Here is a 21391-nt window from a genome sequence, read left to right as displayed (position 1 = left end):
AAGGAATAAAACACCCAGAAGATTTGAAAAGATGTTATTAAATACCTGTGGATAAGCAAAGAAATAATTGGTAGGAAGGCTTAGCAAAAGCAATAATTCTTAGCTGTTACACAAAAAGCAACAAACTTCTAAGTTTTCTGGAATTCTCCGAGGGAGAAGTGGTTATCCTACACAACAAATGTAGGTTATTTGCTCCAGTTCAGTTGTCTGCAGACACCTGTAGTCCACTCAGGCTCAGTTGGAAAACTCCTGGAATGGTCAGAATATGCTGAACTACTGAGCAGCAATAGCAGTTGTCTGTGTGCAGGCCGAATGAGGCTGGGTTACACTGATTTTTTTGGGTGGACTGAAAGTAAGTAATTTTTGAAAATATAGGTGATTCACATGAAACTTTGGCACAAAATTTTTGTGGTTACCATTGGAAACTGCCTACTTGCAGTTATAATGAGTTGATTTCCTTTGCTCTGGCAGGATCTTACCGGGAGTTTTTAACTGAAGAAATTTGCTTCAAAAATCATAAACAATTCACAGGTTACAACATTAATCTTTTTACTTCCTTTTCTGCTCTTTGAGTTTAACCCAGACTTCGAGTCACTATTATTTCGTCAGGTTCCACTCTTTCTCTTGGTTTGAATCTTAGTGACTATTAGTGAAACATGGTCATTTTTCTTGTGAATCAGAAGATTGAGACAAGAAAACTTGAGGCTCAATAAAGTTACTGAGCAGAAGTGATAAAATACTGTTGCTACTTCTTAGGCCTCCTGCATTGTTTCAGTAGTTTTTTCAATAAAACAAGTTGAGTGGAAATGTAAAATTTACCTTTTCCTTCTGCTCTGCCCAGTTCTTAGGTCTGCCGTCCCTGAGGTATCATATGTCAACAGCTTTTTCCATTTAAAGAAAAAATAATGTACGGAAGTTTAAGTGATACATCGCACTGACTTGTTTTGAGGGGATTATTTGAATTGTTCTTGCTCTCAGTTAAAACAGATGGGAATGTGAAAACAGCACATTGGACTAGTGTTAGGATGTAATACATAAAAGCTTACATAAACTATTTCCTTGGCTAAAATACTGGACTGGTGGCTCCGTTACCTTCAGATTTGTATTAAGGCAGATGATGTGAGGGTCTGTCTGCTGTATCAATGTAAAGCTGTGTCAGTTCCTGTCATAGATGCAAATATTTAACCTCTCTACCCAGCAGAAAGAGCTTCAGGCTGGTGCTCATTTCAGTTACCATAATGAAGTACATAAAGGAAATTTTATAATCAGCTTGGAAGAAGAAATGACTTTATTATCTCTGTTAGACAAAGGTTTATAGAGTAATGTTAATTTTACACTTGAAAACAAGAAATAATTTTTTTAGAAACACCGTTAAATGGATTTGGTAATTCATACTTAACATCTTCTCCTGTTGTTAATCTCCAAGGGACCTGTGAAAATGCTAGCATGGATTTTAGTTGGCTAAATCAGTTTGTCTTGGCAAGAATGGAAACTACTTCATCAAAGCCAGTGCTGCTTTTTAGACTGAGACTCTTCTGGGGGGTGGGGACAAAAGTTGAACTACAGCACTACTCTAAAGACTGGATGGAATGCTGTGGGATCACTGAAGTGAAGAGCAGACCGGGTGACTATTTTTGTATAGCAGGTTGAGTTGTTAAGACCTGATGTTCTACAATGCTGTCAGATTTCTTCAACATATTTCATTTGAATGTATCTCTTGGGTTTGTAGGTGTGTTTCGTTCCAGTTTGTAGTTAAGCTTGGAAGTGCTTTAGGTGAGAACAAGATTTACAGAATAGAATCCATACAGAACCACTCCAGAGGCAGACTGATCAATAGGAAAGCACACTTGTTCAGGTCATATGGGAAATCTAGTACTTCTCCACATAAGCCCAAGGATTGTTTATATAGTGATACAATTCCAATAGTAAGAAAACTGAGGTAGTAGTAGTTGAGTTTTCATTGGTAAAGCACAACCTACTGTGTTGGCTTTTTGTGTTTGAACTCATAATATTCAATTTTAGTTCTTCTCAAGTCTTCAAAGTTAATTGAAAAACAGAGAATTTGAGGTTCCAGTTCTGTGCTTGGACAACTGATCTGTGGAAGAAGAATTCAGAAGTGGAAAGCTATATAATAAGCTCTGTTTCTATGATGAAAGATCAAATTGCCCTTTTTTGGTGTACTATTTAATAGAATCATAGAACGGTTTGGGTTGGAAAGAACTGTAAACATCATTTAGTTCCAACCTGCCTGCTGTGGACAGAGACACCTTCCGCTATTCCAGGTTGCTCAGACCTGAAAATAGGGATGGGGCATCCACAGCCTCTCTGGGCAACCTGTTCTGATGCCTCACCACCCTCTCAGTAAAGAATTTCTTCCTAACATCTCCTCTAAATGTTTCCCAGAGCTGAACACAGCACTCCAGATGAGTGAAGAGGGTTAGAATTGACCTGCTGACCCCATGACTTTAGGTCTAGTCCATGGTACATTTGGCTCTCAGGGCCAAACAGTTTCAGTTTGAAGTGCAAGAAATTCTGGTTAGGTGTAAGATAAAAAATGCTTCCCTGTGAGAATGATCAAATCCTGGGAAGGGTTTATGCCTGGAGAACTTGTAATCCTCAGTCCTTGGTGGTCTGTGGAACTCAGCTGAGCAGCCTGATCTGGTTGGACCTACTTTGAACAAATGTTAGACTGCATAACCTCCAGAGTTCCCTTTCAACCTTAAATAGTCTGTAATGGCATGAGTCACTAGACTGACAAGCTTGTAGAATTAAACTCCTTGTATTTTTAGATTATTAGTCAGATTTCAGGAAGTATGGTATTTGAGCTTTCCCTCATTACCACCAGTGTTTATGACCCATGGATTAGCTATATAAAAAACATCAGCTTGTTTTTACTGTTTGAGTAAGGACTGAAGTTTGTGCTTGGCTTACTGTTTTACTTACCTGGTGTTTGTGAATTTTTGAGGCGTGGGAGAGTGGGCTTGTGGTTTTTTTTAAAGTCTTTCCAGTGATGAAGGAAATCTGGAGAAAGTTATAGTGGAGAATGATTGAAAGGGTGTGAGCAGACTCAAAGTCTGAGAAAATGAAACTGTGTTTGGGGAAGATAAGGACGTTATCAGTTCATCCGTGCTCTTCACATACCCATTGTGGAAGTGCAAGATTGTTTTCTAAACTGTGTGAGTATATGGCTAATATTTTTTTTCTGCAGGTGTGATTTATACAAGCTTGCTCTTCCTTCAGAAAACTAAGAAATATATTGTTCTTAAGTGATCTCTCTCTCTATATATATATATATATTCCACTTCAAAACATAGAACTTAATATTTCAGGCGCTTAGTTTGGTTTAAAAAAAACTTAGTTGCATTGGTGGGAAAGATTTCATTTTTAGATTTCTGTTATAGTAAAACATGTCTTGATAATCTCTTTGAATTTTTACAAACAAGTAATACAACCAGCATAAACAAAGCCTGTGGGAAAAATAGTAAATATGAAGTTTTTGGAAGTAGTATTTTCAATATGCAGCAAAATAGTAAAAATAGCTCATCCATGGGACTTAAACTTTTCTTTATAGAAAGAGGATTTTTTACTCTTTCTCTTTGCCACTGAGACAGCAATGGTGAAGTTGTTGCTATATGTAAAATGTCAGTTATCTAATACACTGTAAGGGTGGCCATCCGTTAGAGATGGAGGTAATGCAACACAGTACAGTGAGTTGTTTTCTTTCCTAGAATAATGGAGACAGAATTACACAGTAGGTCCTGCAAGATGCTTCCCTGCATTCTAAGGACATTTGCATGGAATCTGATTTCCTTCATTAAAACTGAAATGAAAGGAATGCATGAAAATGGGAGTTGCAGTTAGTTTTGCATGACAGGACAAGTATGGATGGGGATATATGGAGTTGCTTCTAAATCTGAAAGAGCATTTTAATGCCACAAGTATTACAGGCACTGCTCTACTAATACACTGAACCTATGCAATAGGATTTAATGAGGCCACAACAGTCAGTTTCTATTCCTGTTGTAGTACTGCAGTGTAAATCCCAGCTACTAATTGGTGGCATGTTCATGTGCCAAATCATGGAACAAATGAAAGGAATGATCAAATAAATTCTCACTCTGATTAGTTCCTTCATTGGATTCATCATTCAGCCACTAATTGTGGTGCAGGGGTGGGAAGTGTTAAACTTTGCTGGAAGTAGCAAAGCTGTTGCTGCCACACAGGAGAAAAGTTGGTGCTTAAGTGAAGGGTGAACTGTGGAATTTGTAGCCTGGCAGTAATGTTTTAGAACAACACTTCTGACAAACCACAGTGCTCACATGAACACCTGGCTCAGATTTGGCTTCAGTTCCTGTACCACTGCAAAATAAGCCTGTGCTCAGAGAACCTGGAGTGTGCTGTAGGGATGCTAGAATCATGCTAGATGAGGTTAAACTTGAGTTTAGCTCATTTGACTTTAAGTATTGATGCTTCTGAAACTGGCAGGAGCTGGGAAAAGAGGGAGTTTGCAGATAAAGGGAGACCAAGGCAAGCGTGGAATACAGCCTTGTGTAATAATGGCTACAGAAAGGCAGGGGCTGTTGAAAGATGGAGTCAGATTTCCAGAATCTCCCTGGAAAATAATGAACTTCAGAACTTGTGCTTTATGACTAAACTTGTTCATCCAACATTTTCATGGAGCTGATGTCATAGCGTGCATTGGGGACAAAGCAAACTGGTTCATTCTTTTAACAAGGGCTGCAAAAGAAGAAGGAATTAAATTTGCCACAGCTTATTCAGGGTAGCTGTTAAGGTGCAGATCCTTCCAGATTAAGACATTCATCCAGGTGTACAGGAGGGCCTGGCTGTCAGGGTCTCTTCTCTAAGCTCAGGAAGAAAGAGAGGGAGCATAAAAATTGGAATTGAGGGTGGGTACCCAAGAAGAACATAGGCACTTTCCCAGGGTGTGCAGAGATGAAACTAAAAAAGCCAAAGCCTTGACCAGAGCTGAACTGGAAAAGGACATGTGATATAATGAGGGATTTTGTGTAGGTATATTAGCAAGAGAAGTTATGGCAAGGAAAATGTGTGAGAGAGAGGGTAATGAAAAAATTAAGTTCAAGAGTAACTACTTTTGACAGTATTCACTTAAGAAATTAGTTAGAACAGATCTTTTTATTCATTAAATTGCTCCATTACAGAAAGTGGGTGATAGTTGCATTCATAGGATGCTATAATGAATCCTACTTTTAGTTACTTAAAAAGCCAAGTTCTTAAAAGTATTTGGAAGTGAGTTTCCAGTTCTTGTTTTCCTGTCCTTCAATAAAAAGTGGATAGCCACGTTTCAACTGACATTGAATGTTCTTCTGTTAGCCATTTTATGTGAATTTTTGAAATAGGGTATAAGTCTTATGTCATCTTGTTTAGTAATTGGAGATTCACAGAGGCTTTTCTTTACCCATAATCAGATTTTAATAGAGGATTAAAGCAGTTACCTGGGAACTGCTGATTCTGGTGTTTCATGGGTTGAGCAAGTTTTTAATGTTACTGCATAGCTGGTGCCCTGAGTCTTTGATTTGAAAAGAAAAATGTTGCTAATGTGTTTTTTGCCAGATTTAACCTTATGGCTAAGTAAACTCACTATATTCTGGAAGGTCATTAAGGAGGTGATTGTGTCTTTTCTTTTGCATGGGCAACTTACTTTATAAATCTGTGCACAAATATTTGCATCATTGTTAGTGGATTTGTGGGTCTACTCTAGAAAGTGAAAATAAATAATCTTTCAGGAGAAGCGTGACCTATGACTGAAGCTTTGTTTTATTTTGAGGGTGATACTATTCCTTGATCCTGACTTAATTTTGTCTCTTCCAAATACACAAGTTGACCTCCTTGCTGCTCTGTTAGACTCTAGAAGATGGCAGAAGTCCCATAAAACTTCCTTGAAAAATCATGCTGTCACTTTTGTTCTAGTGCACCAATGATTTTGCCTTCTGTGGGTGTAGAGGAAGAACTGTGCTGACCTTGTGCCTCTGCACATGGTTACTTTTGATGTAAACCTTCAGCAGATTAGTTTCAGCCCACCAGTATATTGGTTACTTTGCTGTCTCAGAGTTCTGTATTGAGAATCATCACCTCATCAGATTGCTGATACCCAAATTCATAACATTTATGGCATGTTTGACCAGTATTACTCAAAACCACAGTAGATTGGGAAAACTTTATGCAGAGAAAATATTTATCTTTGAATCTTTACTTCTGTGCTATTTCCTGCACCAACCTTTGACAGGGCTTGAGAGACCACTTTGTCTCATTGTGTTGGCATAATTAGCCACACCTTCTACCAGAGCTGTCCCATTTATGAGGCAGGGGCTCAAGTCTTTATCTTACGCTTAAAGATTTAGTTCCAACCCCCATCATGGACAGGGGCACCTTCCACTAGACCAGGTTGCTCAAAAACCCATCCATTTGATTAATAGTGCGATATATATTTTCTTCTCACACCCCAGTGGCTTGTCTTGCACACCTCTCTGGGTTTTCACACCTCACTTTGGAAACCACTGCTTCTCCTACAGAGAGGTGCCCTAGGCAGTATAAATAGTATATCTCAAGCCTAGAGAGAAATTATCTGTGAAGAGTCCTGCAAGTTTTTTTAACGTATGTGTTAGTGACTGCATTTGTAACAAGTGATTTTGCCAGAGTTTGATCCCTATATATTAAATACATTGGTTTATCTTCCTTTCCTGCTTCTATATTTCTTGGACTGCCAGTAAGAAATGCCAGGTAAAGCTTTACAGCATTCAGTGTTCTGTTTTGCAGTGGCTTTTCATTCCTATGAAACAACATATTGGACTTGGTTTATTCCAGAATATAGGACTACTTGTTTTTGGGATTTTTTTTTTAATGCTTGTAACTTACATGATGCCTTTATTCTGTTAATTCAGACTCAAATGTTCTGATGTTTAACTTTGAATGTTAATAATGCGCATTCTCAGTGCTGGTATTCAATGCCATGCAATGTGTTTGGGACATCTTTATTTGCATATCTTTTGTAAATAAGTTTTCATCATCTTTATGGAGATCTCAGAAAACTAGGAGTTTGGGTTTTTTTACCCTCTGAAAGTTCATCGTCCACCAGGAATTTATTCCTCAGCCACCTTAGAAGAGAACAGAGGACTTTGGTTTTTTTATTTAAAAACAAAGAAAAATTACTATAGTATAAGCCAGTGAGCCAAAGAAGTGATGGCTCTAACTTTGCTTTGGCTGTGAACTTCGTGGCCTGACTGTGTGCTGACCCAGGACTTGGCTTTCCTGCCCTTCTCCTGTGTTCCTTTACTTACCATGTCTTGGCATGTGTCAGACTTAAGAGACTGTTTTGTGTTGGTTATTAGGTGGTTTTCTTATGGTTGACTTCTCAAGCTTGTGTACAGCAGTCCCTAATGTATCAGCAAACATGATGGGTTACGTAATTGCCAGTTGTTTTAAAACTGATGGGAAGAATATGCAAATAAATGTATAGGTAGAGTTTAATGTTCAACGTAAGTATATGCTGCTTCTGTATATGCTTTCCCAGACTATTTATGTGCTATTAACATAATCTAATCTGGGTGATTTTTTTTTTAATTGGAACTTAATTGTGAATGAAATTCAGCAAATGAGAAGCTACATCACAATACTATCTGCTACAAGGGTTTATGATGAATAATTGAATATCCTTTTGAGAAGAGAGGAGAATAACGAGGTCATCTTGACTAGTAGTGTAAAACTCTGATTATATAGAAAATCAAAAGCAGAATAAGATTTAGTTCTGGCAATCTTCTCTTCCATTCTTAGAAAGGAAGTAATGTCTGGAAGATATATGTCAATCCCACTATTCTGTGCACTTTCTAGAACTTTGGGGCACATGAGTGAGGGAACTGCAGGGACTCCATAGAGGAGCATGAATTGGTGCTGTAGTCGAAATTCTTCTGCTTGTTTTTCTGTGGAGATACAGAGCTTGAGGTATGATGCTAAATTTAGCCACTTCCTAAAATACTGATTCCTTGCACATAGGAACAAGAAGCCACTTACCACACAGCTTGTCTCTAGTTGGTTTCCAGTAACTTCTTGTCACTAATGAAGAGCAGTAAATCAGTTTATCCTTAGTTGCACAACACAAGGTGAGGAAACAAAGCTGATTAGGTACTCAGTAAATTAAATTTTGTTTACGCCTTAAGAGATGTCTCAATCCACTTGTACGAGAGGCATTAGAGTACAACCTCCTGTGGCCTGATTTGGTTGACTCTTCAGACTTGTTTGTATCATGTAGAATTGGCAAGTGCTATTTATAAAACAGGGTGGACAGTTTCATAATTGGGTTGTAAATTATGGATGGTCTGGACTCACTTGCTGGTGGTTATGATGCTGGCTGACTTCTATGCAGCTGGTTAAAACCTCAGTATTCTTAGAAGCAGATAAAGGAACTTAGCTACATAACTATGATCCTAGTTCTGGGGCAAGAGAACCAAAATGAGCCAAGGGGAGCATTTTGTGCAAGCTCTAATGATTTTTTTATTGGTTTGGTTTGGGTTTTTTTTAAATCATGAGTTGCTTTATTGCACCTGAGGTGCAGTACAGAACAAGGGATCAAGGTTGTCTTACAGTCATAAATGCAAATGTGAGGGAATAGAAATGGAGTGACTTAATTTTCATTTTTCTTGGGCAGTGACTGAAATACTTGGGTGGAACATTCTTCAGCATGTTTGAAGGTGTTGGATTTCTTTCAAGCTCTTCCTTGTGTGTTAATTCTAAAATTTTGAAGATTGGATTATGTTTATATTTAAGGGTGAAGATGTCAACCGGACACTTGAAGGTGGAAGGAAGCCTCTTCACTATGCAGCAGACTGTGGACAGCTTGAGATTCTGGAATTTCTGCTCTTGAAAGGAGCTGACATTAATGTATGTATAAATGTATTTGCAAGTAGGTCTTAAAGTCTTCCCACACGCACTGAAGCGATTGGTTAAGTGTCTAAATGGTCACTGAAAGACATAAATCAAACCTAACAATTCAATGCATTTAAAAGTATTTGAGAGGTGGGATTCTAGAGGTTAGAAGCTTACAATTACCTGTATTAAATGTTGTAAGTGTCTCTTTGGACACACTGGAAAAAGCTTTTTGTAGCTATAAAAAATTAAAATTTAATTTTACAGCAATTGGAAAGATTATTCCAGTAATCACATCAGAATAAGGTTTGCAATGCATATTTGCATTTGTTGGAAGGGGTTTCAGAAGACATCCTTAGCCAGGGCAGGATCAGCTGTTCAAATAAGTGTGTTTTTTTTCTTCTTTGGAGACATTCTTTTTTAAGTCATTTTGCTGTAGCTTGACATACACGGCTTCTTGTTTTGAAAATACTTGACTAAACTATATCAGCTCTCTGGAAGTAAAGTTCCTAAATTCTTTAACCATACACCCCAAATGTTGTGCCTTGGAATGCTTGCCCGAAAGTTGACATGTAAGACATCTTAGCTTTAGTTTGTAACTAAAATGCTTGGATTTTTCTCCTGGGTGTCTGGAAAGATTGTCTCTTCCTTGGGAATTTTTTTAGCTGGGGAAGAGTTAAAAATAGCATTTCAGGTGCTCCATTTCTTATTCTTTCCAGGACTGTAGTTTAGAGAGAAGACAGCCAAAACAATGTTTCAGCCAAACTAGTTTTCCAAAGTGATGTTGGCTGTGAAATGGGAAAATGAGGAGTTTTAAATTGGGCAAAATTTGTTGAAACGGCATGATTTCCATCATTTGCCTAAAATTATGGACAAGCTTTGGGATGCCTAGAAGTCTTGTGGAAGAAATATCTTGCTATTACCTCCTTTTTAAATGGTAACTTTTCTAAAAAAGAGAGGCAAAAAAATCCAGTGGAATGTATTTCTGGCTAATATTCTTAAATTTTTACTTCCTCTACCATTGATTATAGAAAATTCAAAAGTTCTGTGAAACCTTGTAATGCTGTGTGAAATTGTCCTTCAAATAATTGTATCTCAATTTACAGGCTCCAGACAAACACAATATCACACCACTCCTATCAGCAGTTTATGAGGGCCACGTTTCCTGTGTGAAGTTGCTTCTGTCAAAGGTGAGCTACAAATGTTTCAAACAAGCTGCCCATTAGCAAAGCATATTACTGTGATTGTTTTTTTTTTCAATGAGATTATGATGCTCCAGATGATACGTTCAGAACATCAAATGCCTTTGTGTTGCTAAAACAAAGAGGGTTCTCTGATCACGGTGAAAGATAACTGAAGGACAAAATTGCAGGATTTCTGTGTTGTAACAGTGATCATAAGAGTATTGTGGGCTCCAACTAGAGAGCAGAACTACAAATCAGTAAGGGGAAAAAAAATGCATTCCTTCAGTGGATTTGGCTTTGGCAGCTGTTTAAGTGTTTCATGTGATGGAATCTCTGCTGTGAAATTGCTCAAAGGTGTGGTTTCCCTCAACTTTGCCAGATGACTGAGAACCCATCTGGGTTGGCAGAAGGATGGGAAATAAAAGTAGGAAACCAAGCTTTCTCTGTCCTACAGCTTGTAAATTTTGTCCTGGGGAGAATAAGCTTAATCTGTTTCTGTTTGCACTTTGATTTATATTGCAAAGGTGATCAATTTTATAGAGCCATTAGTTCATTCAGGCAGTCTTTTGTCTCCATTCATATGCACTCCTTGATTACACTTACATCATTTGGCCAAAGGATTTCTTGCTGTGTAATACTTTTTTATGCCACTTCTAGGATAAAGTATTCCTTAACTGCCTTAATGCTGCATGAATTTCACTTAACTTTTTTGCTCTTCTCTGATATTCCTTATGCTTTTTTGTAAACAAATGCAGTGACTGTTTATTTAGGATTCAAATAGTCTATCCAACTTGCTTAAATTTATTGTGAGGATTGATCCTTCATTTAGGATCATCAGAAAATAAGATATCCTTTATCCCATGTTGATTTATTTCCATTTCTGGTTTGGAGGGTTTTCTATCCTAGATAAGTTGCTCAAATAATAAATTACTTTCAGATTTCTTCATGCAAAGTTAAATGTTGATTGGTTCCATTTACATGGGCTAGCTGATTAAATATTTATAAACTGAAAGTTGGCTGATCAACTCTGTCTGATTGAGGCAGGGCTTATAGTACAGGTTGTTGTGTCTCTTAACACAGTTATTTTATGGCCCTCATTTAAACATTAGTTTGAACATATCATGCCTTGTTTGTACCATAGTCATATGTTCTTTGATAGCAGATACATGGAAATCAGGATTCAACCCTTACTGAAAGATCTAAAAATTCCTGACTACTTAATATTCTTCCCAGTTACTGAGCCAACGTTCTCCATTGATTTCTATGGTGCCCCATGGACTGTGGGGATGTTTGTAAACTTTTTATGTGAGACTCTTGAGCAATTGAGAGGGAGGAGAAGGAAGAGTATTTCAAGAAATGTTTCAAACACTGATCCATGTTTTTCTTTAATAATCAGGTGTTTGATTTGTAATATAAAAAGTTGTGGGTTTTTAGTGTCAGAAAAACAGACAAGTAAGAGTTTGAAAGTTTCAAATGGAGGATGATGGTTATTGCAAAGGATGCAACAAACTTCATCCATTTGTTCAACTTCCAAAATAGTTCTGCTTTTGTGTTACAAGAAATATCCTGTTAACTTGGGCATTTTAGTTCCTTTTTTCTTCTCTGACATTGGGAAAAGGAAGAACTGTGAGTATGACCACATCTGCTCACTCATTCCCTCATTCCCCTCATTCATGGTTTCTGTACTGGGGATTTCTGTCCCCTGTTCAGAAGTGTTGTCCATTAATTCATCCATGTACTTTTTGAACAAGAATACATCTGCCTCTGTTGTGTCATCTGGCAACTTTTAGCAGTTTGCTGCTTGCTGTGTAAACCAGTCTTCTCCCAACTTTAAGTGCCCCAATTTCTGGTTTCACAGTTTGGTGGGAGCTCAGCTCCCATCATGAGTTCTGTGTTTGTTCCTTTGGGTTTTTTCTGGAACTGCAACTGGAACCAAGCCACTCCTGTGTGGCTCTCAGAGCTTAACATTTGTGCTTTGCCTGGTGGCTTAAGTGGGCAGACATTCTTGTTTGTTATTACCCTAGCAAGGAGAGAGCGTTTATATTTGTATGTGTATTTTTAGAGTCAAACATTAGACAAATATTAGTAACTTTTTACTTCGGGGAAGTAGAGAATACTATGGAATCATTGTACTTTTATGAGTTTTTTATTAAAGTTGCTTCCAGGCAGTGTTGTACTTCTGCAAATTAAAGTCCTCTCGACCTGACCTTTATTGTTTCTTTCTCTTTTTATTGAATGTGGGCAGGTATCTTTCTGTCTAGCTAATGGGCCATTTTCTAAATTTATTAGTACTGAGTTTAATAAACTGTGTCCTCCTTAGGTAGTCATGACCCTCTTATCCTACATTCAGTAAAGCTCTTTTAGAAACCCAGGTCTTACATGTCAGTAACTTTTCTGAAGTATTTTTCTGAGGGGGGAGAGCAGTTCTATGTTAAAATTAAAGCCTCTCTTTTTATACTTCAAAGTTATCCCAGTTAACTGTTATCTTTGGTGCCCTAAATGCTGGTACATAGATGGGGAGTTTTATGAATTAAAGTTCTTTAAATTCTGTCAGGTCAGTTATGGCATAGTTCCAGTTTTCTTCAAATCAAAATTTTCTGAGCTTAACGTCAAGGAACAGCCGTGAAACCTTCTTGATTTTCACATAGATTGTAATCTGAGTGATATCTAAGCAGGTAGAAATAATTAACTCCTGCAAAAGAAGCTATCTGTACTCTTAGTTGCCTTTCTTTTCCCTGGACAACTAGGATTATAAGTGTTGGATACCTGCTAAATCTCTTGGGGATTTTTTAGGGGAGAAATAAATGTTTTACAAGCAATGTTCCCATGGTTTCAGCCAAAGTGTGTGTTTGCAGTAACCAAATTGTCACTTGTTGGGAACAGGCTCATTCAGTTCAAATTCAAATCCCAAAGAACTGCAATGTCCTTGTACCATTTGGGCCAAGGATGTTACAAAGTGATTGGAGAGAGGAAATAAGACAGTCACTCCTGTCACTGGAGTGAATCAATGTATCTTTTGCACTGAGATTCTCTAGGGACCACAAGGAAGATGAGCAGCTCCGAGAGGATCAGTTTGGCCAGTGGGCCACAAGACGAGCAGTGCTGCCTTAAAACTGCTGCAAAACCATTTTTTTCAAATGGCAAGTTGAGTACACGCAAGTAAAGAGTGTACAAGTTTCAGAGAGGGAAATACCTTACACTGTGAAAAGTAGTGTTGGTAGCACATCACAGTGGTATCAGATGCAGTTTATTAGACTGTTAGGTTTAGGGAAGAGAGAGTTGTCTCAGGAGCAGACATGGCATTATGTATGGAAGTTCAGTGGGGCTTTGTGTGTTTAATCAGCAAAGAAGCTGTGGAAATTCTAGGTCCATTATGTTCTTAAACTATTCAGTCTCCTTAACAGTAACTAACAATCTTCCTTGTAATTGAAAAGGGATTTGAACTTACTCTGTTGGAGAGCTTATGCATAAATGGAAGACAACCCTCTGCTGTACACACTTTTGACAAAATGTGTTTGTAGCCAAAGTGTTTTACCTGTCATTTGATAGAGCAAATACACATATTTTCAATTGAGACCTGGCATATCGTCTTGCAGAGTTGTTCTGAAATCAGTCCTGTGATCTCTAATAACTTTTTTCCCCTTATTTAGCTACTCTGTTTACAGTTTATTCTGTTTTCCCTTTCATGAATGTGATCACACAGTGCTCAAAGCAAACAAGACTAGTTAATCACTCTGTTTCCCTTCTTTTGTTCTGCTCTCATAAATCTGGAACTGTGCTTGTGCTTACTTGCAGCAGTTTATTCTAGTTCTTTGATTTATCCAGTTGGTGCGTTATCCTCCAGTTTATCTAGGTGCCTCCCTGTTCTGTTTTGTTGCCTTTTAGGTGTACACATAATTCTTTCAAAACAAACCTGAACAGTTTTGGACTTAGAATGATTTTGTGGTGTTGTTTTTCTGATGTATCAATAGGGACATTTTTCAAAATGGAAGAGAAGCACAGTCCTTGATGAGTGTGGCCATTTTATGATGTAGAATGAATATAGTATGACTTGTTAAGGGTAGTATTTGCTGGAATCAAAAAAATCTCTTTTTCTAAAATCAATAACTGATAATTTGTTGGACCTGCAACTTGCTGTGTAACAAAAGTTACATGTTTTTTTTACTCTATTTTTAAATGACAAACTTGGAAGCTCTGATTAGCTGCATGATAGAAAGTTCTGTACGTAAATCTTGTCTGGTTGCTTTCTGAATGAAAACAAGGCACTTCAGTAAAAAACTCTGTGGAATCAATATAATTATGCAAGGTATGTAACTTTTGACATACTTTGTGCTGATGCAGCCTGGCTGTATGAAATGACAGTCCTTCTCATTGTCTTTCCAGGGTGCTGATAAGACTGTGAAAGGCCCAGACGGACTAACTGCCTTCGAAGCCACTGACAACCAGGCAATCAAGACTCTTCTTCAGTGACGGATGGACTGATATCTTAAATGTCTCTCCTGTGGCCTCACACTGCTGCCTGTCTGTCACTCTTTGCATCTTCCAGCTTCTTCAGTTAAATACTTTGGGGGGGAGGGAAATTCTTTATGAATCAGACTAGTTAGGGGCTTGTATCAAAGATAATCTAGTTGGAGAGGGTTGAAAACTATTATGAACAGTGTCCCTCTAGGACTTTTTTCCAGTGCACAATCTCTTCCCATTTCTAGTGAAAATGGAAGAAGAAAGACAGACCATGCTGAATTTTTGGCTTGTAAGCCTCCTAGATTAGTACTAAGATTTTTTTAGTTGGATGAAAGTACTTCCTTTAGATGGAAGTACTGTGCTATGTACCTGAAACTAATTGTGAAGGAGACCTTAGTCCCATGCTCTTAATGTCTGCCGTATCTGAAGTGTAGTAATGTAGGTGGCTGGGTTGCTCTTCTCTCTCAGTAGGTTGCTTAAATTCTTCTTCTGCCTAAAGCTTCTGTTGCAATTTTGAGGACTTTTGATACTAGTTATTGGATCTGTTCTTTATATTGATTAATTGGATGTCACACTAATGTTTTCTGACTCTTGAGCAAACCAAGAAAGACCGGTGGAGGCATGGTGGTGTTACACTCCATAATATCTGCCAAGGTACTTTTGGATGCATGAATTTAAAGTCTTTCTATCCCATATCTGTTCTAGTCCAGGACAGACATTTTAAGTGACTGCTTTTGAGAGAGAGGTCAAAATTTCACTGTAGTTTTTTTCCAAAAGGAATGTAAGATGAAATTTCTTTACTCACCACATCAGCATAAAATTCCTAGACATGCGTGAAAGTTCCAGGCTGTTTGGTACACAAGGATAATCAAGACAAATGCGGAAAATGAACAGTTATCGAACAACAGTTATTTAGACATTCATACCAGATGAATTTTGTTGCTAAACTTTTCTGGTAAACATGGAACCTTTGTAAATTCAGATGTAGAAGCAGGAAGATGTACAAGCAGAAGTCTTAACTTGCTTTCACTACTACAGAATTTTGTAAATTGTGCGTATCTTCAAATTAGTGTTTCACTGTTAAATGGATGGACCGCTTAAATTCTATTAAGGCATGAGGCTTGTTCTGAAAGTTACATTGACTTCTGGATCAGATTTACTATACCAGTAAGTAGGACAGTCTTGATCATTCATGGGAAGGTATTTAATGATGTTGAAGGCACTCCCATCACATCTTATGGTCCTCAGGAATGCCTGAGCTTTTTTGCTTTCATCCTGAAAATTTTCATTAGACTCCTGCTTCACTTAAAACTGAGTAACAGGTTCTATACCACAAACTGTGCTACTCTTTTGGAATACAGATTTCAAACTTCCTGGTAACAAACACAATGCAGAAAAACAAATGTATATAATGTCTCATGCTGAATTCTTAAACAAAAGTAGCTGATACTATTTTGATATCACTGTTGAAATTGAAAGGATATATAGAAGTAGACTGGTGACTACCACTTGTATTTAATGGAGACTTAGTTTTACTGGAATAATGTTGCATATTAGGATTGAGTGTCTAGGCTATGAAAAGCATTGCATTTAGACTGTCAAACAAGAGCAGGAACTGAGTTACATCTATGGATACCATAAGAAAAACAATGGAGAAAACAATCAACTCTGGCCACAAACTGTACGGGGCAATTACTCTATTTCTTGGAGATGGGTGGCAAGGAAGAACAGAAGGGTTGGAAATCAGTGATAAATCAGTTGGTGAACTGCTGATAAAAGAACAAGAATATTTGGTGAACAGTGCTTTTAATAACTATTTATAACAGGACTCTTCAGTCTTATCTCTGATCAGTGCTGGATTGTCATGTCATTGTAATAGTGTGAACACAGACTATAGGTTTAACTCTTTATTCAGCTATGAAAGTAACAATCTTTGGCATCAATTTGCCTCCATATTATGCTATTAAATACTTAGCTATTCAGATACTAGTCTAGAAAACTGCAATCTGTTTTTATGTGGAGAACTTGATTATTCAAGTTTTTTGTGTTGATTAGTGTCAAGTTGTCTGGCCATAGTGGTTTTGTATTTTTGTTGGGTTTTTTTGTTTTTCTGTATTCTTCTTTCCTGCCCTTCCCTTTAAGTGAGCAAAGAAACATCATCTTTGTACTAACTGTTCTGGAGATTCACTGAGGCAATTTTGCCTCCCTTTTTCTACAATTATGGGGAAACCTTATTTTTTCTTATTTCACCCTGGGGGGAAAAAAAGAAGCAAACAGACTTCAGTGAGTCAGGTGTTAATTTGGCTGTAATATATACCCAAGCTGCCTTTTGAGATAGTTAAAAAGATGGAATTTAATGTTTGGCTTATAAAGAAGAAATACTTTTCTGCTTTTTGCACTACATAACAGGTGTTTAATCATTTTGCCCAGGATTTAAAAGAATAAAAAAGTAAAAATAAAAGCTTAAGCATTTATAATTGTCTAGAGACTGGACTTGTTCATTTGTTTCTTTCTAGTTAGCTATTTTGTGGAAAAAATAATGGGTGGCTTCCTCTATCTTTGAGTAGGTCCTAACTAGATGAAAATACCAAACTGTAAATTATTTTTCATTCTATAAACAGAATTTAAATACTTTGTCAGACTGGAATTGCATATACTTGGAAATCCACTCTGTTCTTAAACCTTTTGCTTTGAAATTTGTGCTGAATAAGTTATAAATTTAAGTAAATTCTGAATTTTGTACCCTCTGCTCCCTTTTTCTTACAGGGAGCAAATAAGGAAAGGAGTACAATAGTTAAATGGAACTGAACATAACATTTGTAGAAGAGGCTGGTAAGAATAGAGTGTCCTAGGTCAAGCAATTGCAGTGTTGCATGCAAAATTTCAACATGAACTTGTCTTAATTATATTTTGTAAATGGATAAACAATCATCTTTCTACGCAGTTACAGAAGAAAAATTAGTGCTCTGTGCATTTTGATATTTGACTTTCTCTTTTCACCATTGTTAACTGTTTTGACACAGTTGGGTTCATCATTATCATGGTTCATAGATACCAGAATGCTAAATGATACTGTATTTTTAAGTTTGTGTTGCAAGAATGAATGGAATAAACTTGAATTGTGCGATATGAGAATTTGGAGTTTCATTTCCCTTTCTGCTCCTGTCTTTTATTAACCTAGGGCTACAGTTTCTTATTTGCCTGGAAGGCATCTAAGTTTCGGTTCACACGTACAGTGATTACACTGTTTAGCTGCTTGTAAGACTGAAACGTGGAATGGAAGCTGCTTTGAAAACTAAATATGTAATGTTCGTTATGGTTGTTTTTTGGGGGGTTCAAAGTACATTCATGTAAAGTATATTCGTTCATTTTTGTGGTCTTGTAGTCTGCTTTTCCTGCTCAAATGGTAATGCATAAGATTGAAAATCTTCTATTCATGTTAAATTCTAAGAGACAATCTGTAGAGAGAGGAATGTTTCTTCTATTACCTATGAAAACTGAAGCAATTTGCTTTATTCTTCATCAAGGAAATTGAAAACAGTTATTAACAGAAATCGCAGCTGAAGTATGAATAAAATTGTATAGAAATGTTTATTTATTTTTCCTGTGACAACTTTATAGTGACTTTGTCAGAACTTCCTTTTATAACCTTTTATAACTTTGCTTGTCAGTAGAGATTTGAATTTAATTGCCTGAAGTGTTTGATATGATTTATTTAAAAATAGACACTTACAAAGAAAAATACAGGAAAATGTGTGAAAGTAGAAGAACTATAAGTACCAAGAAAAACCCCCTTCGAAATAAATTAAATTTTCCTAGTCTTCTCTGCTAAACTTTGAAAAGTTTACAGAACTTCTCTTGCTGTATGCACAACCTTTCAGTCAAATATTAGAGAGAACAAGTGTGTGTTCACTATAAATGCCAAAGCAGTTCAAATGGTACAATGGCCAGTGGCAGCTAATGTGTGTGGGCTTCAGTCCATGTGTTCGTATTACTGATTCTTTGTTTTGTGGGAGTTTTTGGTGTGACTTTGACTTTGGGTTTTTTTTCAATGGATAGTTTTTCTACAGGAGGAAATATTTTCTGTTTAAAATGCAGATTTCTTTCACTGACATTCCTCAGTGACTGGCAAACCAAATTTATCTATGCAGGTAGAGTCTCTAATATGTATCTATCTATGTCTATGGCTGATCTTTTGAAAGAGAATAGTTTCCCAGCTCCATTTCACAAGGGTGTTGGCCCAAGAAAATAATTTTTTCAATTGCACCATTTGATTGTTTCTCTCCATTTGAAGAAAACTATGCTCTCAGAACTCTCCTCAAAATATTTTTTACTCATGATCTGACATCTGGGAACAGCTTTCAACTCTAAGCTATGCCATAAACTTCCTTGATGAGTGTTTGAAAAGCACTTAGTTACATGCAATGCCTTCAGAGTCTTCAAACCATGGAATTTTTGTCTGCTTGGGAGGTTTTTTCTTAGGATTACGGCTCCTCTCTCCCCACCTTTGCAGTCAAAACAGTGTTTTCAAATTTTAAACTTGGAAGTGTTGCATTTAAGTACCATTTCTTGCTATTGTGATCTAATGTTGTTTTGGAGAGCCTTCTTTTAAATAGAAATCCTGGAGTCTCTTGAGTCTTCAGTCTTCAGGTGGTTTTTGGAGAGCATGTGAGTGCACCTCTCCATTCTCCCACGTCCTAAATGTCTCGGGGTTGAGTGCACTGCAGACTGCCACAGAACACAGGATTCTTTGTGCTTTTCAGTCACTTCTTGTTTACTACATTATTTTGCAACATTTCAAATAAGAATAGAGAGAGGCTTTCATGCACTGAGGTTCATCTCATGGCCATTCCAGTTAAGAAGCATGACAGTGTGCCAAAACCACAACAGACTGCATGTCTCAATCCATTTATCAAAATTCATTAAAAGGAAATTAATTTCAGTTGTCTCAAGCAGAACATAAATTTGAAGGGTCCAAAACCCAGTCTCAAAAATAGTTTCTTGGCCAATGGGCTCAAATTTGGTGCATATATTAAATAATTCACCTCTGAAACATTTCTTTCTATGTGTTTCTAATTATTTTTCCTCCAACTGAAACTCTTTCCTCATTACATTTGGAAGAACATTCAGTTTGTTCAACTAAAGCTTTTGTCTCAAAATAAACAAGATCTAGTTTGGATTAATGTTTTAACTCTTGTCTGAAAAGTATTTGGAAGTGGGAAGTCTTGAAAAGTATGTGTGATATATGTTGTAAAGTAATTCGTGTTAATTTGTGATTTATGTAAGATAAATCATGTTCGTATAAATGAAGAAATTAATAAAGGAACCTTAGAACATTAGCGGCAGCGAGGAGGAAGGATTGCCTCAAATTCCAAAGCTGCAACTGCTGACAAAACCAGGATTAGCAAGTTAATAGAATCAGCTCCAAATGGAGGTGGCTCCTTACAGAGGCAGTCCAGGAAACACCCAAGCAATAAGCACTTGATAAGTATGGTCAGTCAAGATAACCAGAGTCTTCAGGAAAACTACATCTCAATACCTGGTTCTTGCAAACTGAAATTGGCACTCATCAAAATTTATTGCTGCCCAAAAATAGTTTTGTCCAGTCCACTGCAGAGAAAGGAAGCTCCATGAATATGTGACCGCGACAGGAAAGGAGGACCTTTGCTCCAGGCTAGAAAAACTGTATAAAACCAGGACTGACCAAGATGGTATTTGTGAACACAGAGGGATCCGAAGCAACAGAGTTTGGATCAGTGTGTGTTCACTCAGGGCCGACCCTGGGCTCAGTGTTGTCCTTTTTGATTGTGGCTATCGAAGACCGTATTTCGGTCACAAAATAAAAATTGTTTCTTTAATCATTCTTAATTTGGCTTAATTCCTTTATTACCTATGGCAATCTTGGTGACCCCGACGTCATTCTGATTTGGGGGTCCGGGAAGGCCCCCACTCCGCTCAGGAGGCGCCCCACTGATTTTAGCAACCTGAAGGAATTGGGGAATTTCTTGGAACTAATCAGAATCTCGAGCTAAAAGCCAGAGCCACAATCAAAAAGGGAGTAAGACAGGCCCAGAGCTCTCAGATAACGGTGGCAAAAATTTTTCCACTCATAAAACTCTACATGCACGAAGAACCCACGCAGGAAAAGGAACCGTAAGTATCGTGTGGTTGAGTGAGGAGTGACCAAACGTGTGTGTGAGACGTCATTAATGTTCTCAGAAGAGCTAAAGAAGCACATTTACAGAGAGATGAGACCGGTGGAGGAAGCACACACAAATTTCTAGTGTCAGAGGATTCAAACATAAGAACAAGACCTAAAATTATAAATTAATGAAATTGCTGAAGGTAACTATACACTTTAATATTTACAAAGCCGTATTAAACAATAACTTGAAAGAAATAGTCCCAGCTTACAACAATGAGACTGCATAACCTGTACACTTAATAAGGAGGTGCTTCTGAGGCTATGTTCTCACTATAAAGAGCTGAATCTATATTGGCCATTCTTTCTTTAGGCTTTAATTTAAAAAAAAAAAAGGTAACTGGCAGTTACTTAACAGTTGCTTTGGGGAAAAAAGAATTCCCTTTTTACAAGAATTCTCTTGCTTCCAATTTACAAAGCTCAGAGACTGAGATTGGAAATTTTTTTTATTGGTAGAGGTGAGGTTGAGAGAGATGTACAGAGACTGAAGTGTGCTATAAATTGCTGCCCAAACCTCCCTGAGTGATTTCGAAAGATCACGTTCTGTCAAAAGCATTTGCTCTCTGTGTGACAGAGCTGGTCTGTGACACCTGTTTCTATTCACTCATCCTTACCTGCCCCGCCTGAATGCACAGCTTGCCAAAGC

At 37.4% G+C, this 21391-nt stretch overlaps 1 protein-coding gene across 1 annotated transcript in view; it reads left to right on the top strand.

The window, feature by feature from the left end:
* Positions 1-17678, top strand: part of MTPN (myotrophin) — a 29329-nt gene extending 11651 nt beyond the window's left edge. Inside the window, exons 2-4 of the mRNA XM_033058649.1 lie at positions 8800-8913; positions 10005-10088; positions 14466-17678. Of these exons, the coding sequence (XP_032914540.1) occupies positions 8800-8913; positions 10005-10088; positions 14466-14552 (285 nt within the window). The 3' untranslated portion in view covers positions 14553-17678. The remainder of the gene's footprint in view (positions 1-8799; positions 8914-10004; positions 10089-14465) is intronic.
* The last annotated feature ends 3713 nt before the right edge of the window (positions 17679-21391 follow it).

The sequence above is a fragment of the Catharus ustulatus genome, chromosome 4 (assembly GCF_009819885.2).
Source record: "Catharus ustulatus isolate bCatUst1 chromosome 4, bCatUst1.pri.v2, whole genome shotgun sequence".
NCBI classification, from domain to species: Eukaryota; Metazoa; Chordata; class Aves; order Passeriformes; family Turdidae; genus Catharus; species Catharus ustulatus.
The sequence above is the reverse complement of the archived record's forward strand: the minus strand, read 5'-3'. Positions and strand labels throughout refer to the sequence as shown.